The sequence below is a fragment of the Homarus americanus genome, unplaced genomic scaffold, assembly GCF_018991925.1.
Source record: "Homarus americanus isolate GMGI-L3 unplaced genomic scaffold, GMGI_Hamer_2.0 scaffold15945, whole genome shotgun sequence".
NCBI classification, from domain to species: domain Eukaryota; kingdom Metazoa; phylum Arthropoda; class Malacostraca; order Decapoda; family Nephropidae; genus Homarus; species Homarus americanus.
The window spans coordinates 216516-225000 of record NW_024725940.1 but is presented as its reverse complement, the minus strand read 5'-3'; the positions used below and the strand labels follow the sequence as shown (position 1 = coordinate 225000).

Here is an 8485-nt window from a genome sequence, read left to right as displayed (position 1 = left end):
TACGACATGTTTACCCTCCGTTACCCCGCTGCCACGATGCACGACCAAACAAGGAGACTGTATTATTTATTTTCTTTTTCAATATTCTGTTTTTATTATTTTTTAATTTTTGTTTCTCGTCCTCAGAATATTTATCTTTCACTATAAACAAAAAAAAAAATCCGTATTCATCTATATTGACTTAATTAAAATATTAGAATATATATATAAAAATTTTTAGACACGGATCACAATATTGATATCAAGAATTTACATCAAATATTTACACCTTAATTGCGTAACTGTGTCCTAACAGGTGATAGTTTACATGCACTCAGTCAGTCAGTCAATCAGTTGGTTAATCAGTCAGTCAGTCAGTCAATCAATTTTTTTATATAATATTTCACTCACATAAACTGATTCTCCCCCAGATATCCCTTAACGACTGAGTCTCTCTGCACTGACATCCATAAACATAACTACCAGTTTAGGACAGGCTACAACACACTTTAATACCCCCAAAGCCCTCGGGGTACATCAGGAAACAATGAGTCCAGCATTGAATATAACTGACTGCATACCATCACTTTCTCAATCATAAAGTTAGGTACCCGTTTACAATTGGATCGACTGGAGGTTCCTCGGTCAAGAACTACAGCACCATTGTAAACACCAGATACATTAATAACAAGTAGGTGGTGGTGGTGGTGGTCGTCATTATCTGGTATAGTAAAGCTCTAAAACATAACATTTGTCGTCGTGGTCGTTGTCACTGCATCATCGTCGTCACTGTCATCATCGTCGTCACTGTCATCATCGTCTTAACAATATACCTCGCTCGTCGCCACAATCATCTCGGGCTATACAAAAGTCTTCCCCCCCTTTTACCCCGAACTGCATCTATATCGTAATGGCGCTGCACCACAGAGTTAATATTTACCAAGACGTCGACAACGCCATTACAGAGAAAGACTTGGAGAATCTATCACGGCCCCCAAAAAAATAAACAAAAATGTAAAAAAGGAAAGTAAAATAAAAGAAGAACAAGATGGAAGACTCCGCATGAGTTGAGGAATTTCATATTATATTTCAAATGGCTTCCATCTCTCTGCCCCTCCTCCCCACCCTCCTTCCACCGACCCCCACCTCTCTTCCATCCCCCCACCCCGCAAGAAATCAGCTCACGGGACCAAGATAGAGCTGGGCCACACGGGATTCACAACGTCGAAAATCCTATATGCTATAATACGTCCTGCGTCGACCATATGAGAGGGCCAGACGGTGTGTCCCTCTCGCCTGGTCGGGCTCTGAAATCTCATCAGAAGCGCAGGGCGGAGTTTGGACAGCTATGTTTATACTCAAATAACCCGAGCCTCCGGTGTTTAATCTGTGGAGCGCACCTAAACCAGGAGGGAGTGAAGGAGGGAAGGGGCGGTGCTCCCTCCCTCCCTCCCTTCCTCCTTCCGTTCGTCCCAGCATCTCCTTCCCTTCCCTTCGTTTCTTCCCCCTGTCTGTCTGTATGTCTGTTCCTTGACCTTATTTCATCCATCTGTTCATCCATTCACCAACATCCTTCCTTCCTTCCTTCCTTCCTTCCTTCCATATAAATAAAAAATCCTTTCTTCCTAACGTAAAGGGAAAGAAAGAGAGAGAGAGAGGGAGGAAGGGTGATGCAACTCTCTCTCTCTCTCTCTCTCTCTCTCTCTCTCTCTCTCTCTCCCCTCTTCCTTCCCCTCCTCCATCCCATCTGCATCCACACCAAAGGAAGAGGAGGAAAACTTTAAGGGGGGGTGGAGAGGAGAGGGACCCTCCATCCATCTATCCACGAGGGTAAAAAAATCTCTTCGCCTCTACTCCAGCTAAGAGGCAAAAATGTGTCCAGGGGCGAAATATGTTATTGAGAGTTGATGGTGGTGGTGGTGGTGGTGGTAATGGCGATCGTGGTTAATTAGTAATGGCGATCGTGGTAATTAATTAGTGGTGGTAATGGCGATCGTGGTGAGGTGGTGGTAATAGCGATCTCGTCGGTGGTGTGGTGGTGGTGTGTGGCGATCGTGGTGGTGGTGGTGATAATGGCGATCTGTGGTGGTGGTGGTGATAATATGGCGATCATGGTGGTGGTGGTGTGGCGATCGTGGTGGTGGTGGTGAGTGGTGGTGGTAATGGCGATCATGGTGGTGGTGGTGGTAATGGCGATCATGGTAGTGGTGGTGGTGGTATTGGCGATCATGGTAGTGTGTTGGTGGTGGTAATGGCGATCGTGTGGTAGTGGTGGTGGTGGTAATGGCGATCTCATGGTAGTGGTGGTGGTGGTAATGGCGATCATGGTAGTAGTGGTGGTGGTGAATGTAGTAGTAGTGGTGGTAGAGTATAGGTAAAAGTGATGGTATGGATGAAAAAGGAAGGTGAAGGGTGAAAATAATGAAAGAAGGTGTAAGATAAAGGATGAATAATAAGGTAATGAAGGTGAATGATAATAATAATAATAATAATAATAATAATAATAATAATCGCAATAAAATACTACTACTACTACTACTACTACTACTACTACTACTACACTGCTACCACTACTACTACTAACAATAATAATAATTTACGGTGTACGACAGAGTGTTATGTATATGTATTACTGAATAACAACAGTACAGTGCAGAAATCATTACAATACACAAAAATAAGTCAAAACCAATGTATGTATGTATGCATTAACCCCCATACCCTAAAATTAACCCCTATACCCTAAAATTAACCCCTATACCCTAAAATTAACCCCCACAAGCTCTTAACATGCAAGCACCCAAATTGAACTTTAAAAGTAACAAATATTGCTGATCTTCTAACACCATAGGACTAATCCAAGTAATTTCATTTTGTTTCGTTTCTTTTCTCTACAGATTGTTCGGCATAAGTGTGATAAGTGCGGGAGAATGTTCGAAAAAACCGACCTAGTATTACTGACGCAAAATATACATAGACTATTTCAGGTAGAGATAACCCTTCCATTTGAGAAGTTATACATTTCATTAATTTCTTCTTATTTTCTTGTAAACATTGTATAAAATCAACACCGCTCCAACTTTCATTTTGTCTAGATGTTCAGCGTGTGGGAAACAGCTGTTACCTGGAGACGAGTTCGCGCTACGGGAAGACGGTCTGTACTGCCGCCATGACTTTGACACCTTCGAGAAGAAAGCCAACGCAGAGAACAACAACACCACTAACATCAACAACAACGAACTTAAGGGTGCGTGGAAAGGTGCGTGGGGGTGTTGGGTGGGAGGAGGAAAGGTGTGTGGGGATGTTGGGGTGGGAGGAGGGAAGGTGCGTGGGGGATGTTGGGGTGGGAGGAGGAAAGGTGTGTGGGGATGTTGGGGTGGGAGGAGGGAAGGTGCGTGGGGGTGTTGGGGTGGGTGGAGGGATAGTTTACTTCTTGGAGTTACTTAAGGAGGTCATTTTCCCGCCCCCAACAGGTGAGGGTAAACCACTACGGAAGGAACGACGTGAAGGGAAGACGACGAGAGTCCGAACTGTTCTGAACGAGAAGCAGCTACACACACTCAGGTGAGAGACACGCACACACACACACACACACACTGAAACACACACACACAGAGGTGGAGACACACACACACACACACACACACACACAGGTATTTTACACACACACACACACACACACACACACACACACACAGGGGTGAAACACACACACACACACACACACACAGAGGTGAGACACACACACACACACACACACACACACACACACACACACACACACACACAAAACTCATTAACTCTACTCACTCACTCCATATATACACACACACACACACACACACACACACACACACACACACACACACACACACACACACACACACACACACACACACACACACACACACACACTTATCCAGACACATCTGTGTTTATAAGTCGGCAGGACTCTTGACATCGTCCTAACTATCCTTCAGTGTTCCCTGAATCCACTAAGGAAGTCTCTGGTGTCCTGTGACTATCCTCCCCCTGTAGGACCTCCCATGTGACCTTACAACCTCCTAAAGAACAAGACCCCAAAGTGACCTTTCACCTAAGATGTCCTGTGACCTCCCCCGTAGGATGTCTCTAACTTTCTTCCATCTTACATGTAGGACCTCTGTGACTTTCTTCAGAGGACCCCTTCTGATCGTCCTCCTCCATCCTGCAGGACTTGCTACGCCGCCAACTGCCGGCCGGACGCTCTGATGAAGGAACAGTTAGTGGAGATGACGGGACTGTCGCCCAGGGTGATCCGGGTGTGGTTCCAGAACAAGAGGTGTAAGGACAAGAAGCGGTCCATCCTGATGAAACAGATGCAGCACGAAAAGGTATGGGAGGTGAGCCGATGTCTGGGTTTATTTCTAGCTATTAAGGCCCTAATATAAGAACGCCACACAAGGCAGAAGACGGGCGAACGTACGTCTGGCTTAATACAAGATGCCTCAAGATGTGTAGTGGGATGAACACGTGTCTGGTGCAGTCTCAGTAATAAAGGCTCTGGTTTATGAGTTCCTGACATAATAAGAACATCTTGGAGGGCAGAAAGGGGACAAACGTTCGTCAGTCTTAATACTTTTAGCATAAAGCATGCCAGTGCTGGCAGAAGGAGGGCGGACCTTCGTCTGTCGTACCTTCCATCAGAGTGGAGGGGAACGCTCAGGCATTGTTGATTGTCTGTGCTTTTTATGGCGCGGACTTAATGTTCGCGCCATAAAAGAGCACCATTGCATGGATAAGACTGGGGGCGAATGTTCGTCTGGCGTAACATTCCATAAGCGTGTCATTGGTGTGTGGGTGGAGATGGACGCCAGGCGCTGCCGAGGGGCTGGTGGGGTAAGGGGGGGGAGGCAGGATAAGGGACTGACAGGGAGAGGCGGGAGAATTCGGTGTTCGCTGAGTAAATGTAAACACATACGCCACGTGGGTGACTAACGGAGGGGAGGAGTAGGAGGGGGTGTCCTAGTACGGGTTGAGCTGACGGAGGGAAGGAGAAGGTTTCCTGGAGGAGGGGATGACTGAGGATAAGGCGGTGGAGGAAGGAGGGAGGGAAGGGTGTAGGGAAGAAGGGGATTTCCTGGGGTACACGGGGAGGGAGGGATTGTCTCCTTCACCCACTATTTACTTTGGCAGTAAACACACACACAGAGAGAGAGAGAGAGAGAGAGAGAGAGAGAGAGAGCTAATACCCATTGCTACTGTAGAACTACCACTCCACTCACCGCCCCTTCAACTACTTCACCACCAACCCATCAGTACGACCACATACACCCACCTGCCTACCCACCCAACTGCCCCTTCAACACCCGCACATACCCGCTAAAGTAAGCAAGAATCACTGCCCCTGAACCACCACCACCACCTACCACCTCCTCCTCCTACACCTTCTGCTATTTCCACACACACACACACACACACACACACACACACACACACACCCAGACACACACACATACACACACAGACTAGAAGAATTTCGCACCGTCCCACCACTGGATGATGTTAATTGTCCCCAGAATATCAGATAACCTTTACGTTTTCACACGTGCCAGGCCACACTTTTTGAAATTAACATCAATGGGGTGCCGTCCGGGGCTGTGTTTGACCAAACAATTCAACTCTAAAGACCCAAATTGTGGATACAGTATCAATATTTGGGAGAATCTGCCCAGCAGGCGCATTTTGATCAGATAACTAGCAAGAGGTGAACTTTTTTTTTTTTTGGATGGGGGAGGAGGAGGGTGGAGTGGGGTGGAGTGAGGAATGATGGTTGAGTGTAGTTTGGTTGCTGGCGGTATAATCAGACCCACACACACACACGCACACACATATATATATATACACAAACAGACAGGGAGGGTATAGGGTAGGGGGGGAGGGTAGGAGAGGGAGGGGTAAGAAGGTTGGGGGGAGGGGGAGGGAGGTAAGGAGGGGGAGGGAGGTAAGGAGGGGGTTGGATTTTGCTAACTTGTGTGGTCAGTGGTGGTAAGAGGTAATGGACTTGTTCTGTGCTCACGACACAACACGGCACAACCAGGCGACGACAAGAGGTACAGTTAATGATCTTGTTCTGTGCTTACGACACGACACAGTGAATTTATACAACTAAGTGGTGATAAAAGGATCATGAATTGGTCATATTATTATTATTATTATTATTATTATTATTATTATTATTATTATTATCATTATTGTTGTTGTTGTAATAGATTTTAAGACCACTAATAATTATCGCCATTGTAATTGTGGTTCTTCTTATTACTACAAGAGAGAGAGAGAGAGAGAGAGAGAGAGAGAGAGAGAGAGAATGTTGACACTAGCAGAGCGGCATGAAAGACAAACATTAGTCTCTGTATTGAGTTTCCTTCTCTCTCTCTCTCTCTCTCTCTCTCTCTCTCTCTCTCTCTCTCTCTCTCTCTCTCTCTCTAACACATCCTAATTATACCAGCCTATTAAAATTACCCTCATAATGTCTGTTACATTCTTATATCTAACCTATTTTGTTAACCTGTCATGGTACAATATGAATCAATTAGAACTAACCTATTATGCTCTCCAATTCAACCTATAACACTAACCTATTATACTGTCCTATTTAACCTATTACACTTACCTATTATAATACTTCTGTTAAGCTATCAGACTCTCATTATAGGACCTCATTTAAGATTAGATTTTCCTATTAGTCTCCCCATTAGACTATTAAATTGGGTTAATGGGTAATTTTATAATGGTGTGGAGGGAAGTGTTGATATGGAGGGTCGTGTGGAGGGTTGTGGAGGGAAGTGTTGACACAATTGATCCTAGAGAGATGGAGGGAAGGAGGGAGGGAGGGAGGGAGAGTAGGTGTAGTACACTCGGGCGTGGGAACACACACACACACACACACACGCCCCCTACACTTACCCATTTGTGTACACATGCGCATCCCCGTGTACACACATCTGCACACGCATACACCCGGCTACCCCCAACCCTCCCCTCCCCATCGCCTCCTCCAACCACCCCCTTTTTCTATCCCACCCACTACCTCCCCCTACCCCTTAAACTACCCCACTTTTTACCCCACCTTCCCCCTCCTCGACCCATCTCCTCCCCTAACTCGACTCTCTCCCCTCTCCTCCCCTTACTCGACTCTCTCCCCTCTCCTCCCCTAGACGACGCACGTAACGAATTAACGTATACAATGCGTTAATAGAGATCGCCACATGCGTTTTACACACTGTCCTGTGATTACGTCTCTCTCTCTCTCTCTCTCTCTCTCTCTCTCTCTCTCTCTCTCAGTGGACAAGGATCACGTGAAGATTAAACACACTAACGTTACTTGGGGGATTAAGTTAACCCCTTCACTATAGGGACGCCACTTTTAATATTTTATTAGGCTGACGTCAGATGATTTCATTCCGCTTAGAGGGGAGACCGTACACAAGGGGTGGGGTTAGGTTAGGTTAGGTTAGCATGAGGATGTTGGGGTTAGGTTAGGTTAGCATGAGGATGTTGGGGTTAGGTTAGGTTAGCATGAGGATGTTGGGGTTAATCTTCTGGTGAAATAAACTGGTGGGGTTATTCTTAAGGTGATCTGTGGACTAAACTACCACTGGTAAACACTGTGGACGTGATCATTGTCTCTTGGCGTTTAAGTCTCATACAAACTAACATCCTTTAGTAATGATTGGTCAAATGAGCCTCCGTCCTAATAGACCCCAACGTAAACTGACCTAATCTATTGGGCCCCAGTTCTAATAGACCCCAACCTAAACTGACCTGACCTAATCTAACAGATCCCACCCTAAACTGACCTAATCTATTGGGCCCCAGTTATAAGAGACCCCAACCTAAACTGACTTGACCTGACCTAACCTAACTTAATGAGCCCAAAGAGCTAATAGCCCCCAGCCTAACCTAACCATGTGACCCAATTCTAATGGGCCTCAGTCTGAACAGGTAACGTTAAGGTAGTTGAAGGTTGTCAGGACTGGGGAACATTCCACCTACAGCCTTAATCTGATCGAACTTGAGGCTTTAAAAGAGTTCCTTTATTTTCCTCCCAAAGGAGAAACAGTTGGCGTTGCAGGGGATCACGGGCGTACCTATGGTGGCGTCGTCTCCCATCCGACACGACGGGGCGCCCATGGGTGTGGGTATGGGCGGCCCTGTGGACGTCACCGCCTATCAGCCACCCTGGAAGTCCCTGACGGAGTTCGCCCTCACCCACGATCTCGATCGACTTGATCCCTCCACGCCGCAGTACCAGCAACTAGTCCAACAGGTAGGTGTTGTACCACGCCCAGGCATGTATAGTATGTCCTACCTACATGCCTACACACGCCCCTCTTGTTTCACACAGCTCTAGAAATTTTCGATCCTTCCGATATCTTAGTCCAGCAGCTGATCTGACAGGTAGGTGTGTCCTATACCGCCCATGAACAGAGTCTTACACGCCCACGCCCTATATATCATCGCC

The 8485-nt window shown here is 46.4% G+C and overlaps 1 protein-coding gene across 1 annotated transcript in view; it reads left to right on the top strand.

The window, feature by feature from the left end:
• LOC121865319 (insulin gene enhancer protein ISL-1-like) overlaps nt 1–8485 on the top strand; it is a 39544-nt gene that overhangs the window by 20751 nt on the left and 10308 nt on the right. Inside the window, exons 4-7 of the mRNA XM_042364658.1 lie at nt 3075–3226; nt 3453–3543; nt 4193–4361; nt 8075–8290. Coding sequence (XP_042220592.1) covers nt 3075–3226; nt 3453–3543; nt 4193–4361; nt 8075–8290 — 628 coding nt within the window. The remainder of the gene's footprint in view (nt 1–3074; nt 3227–3452; nt 3544–4192; nt 4362–8074; nt 8291–8485) is intronic.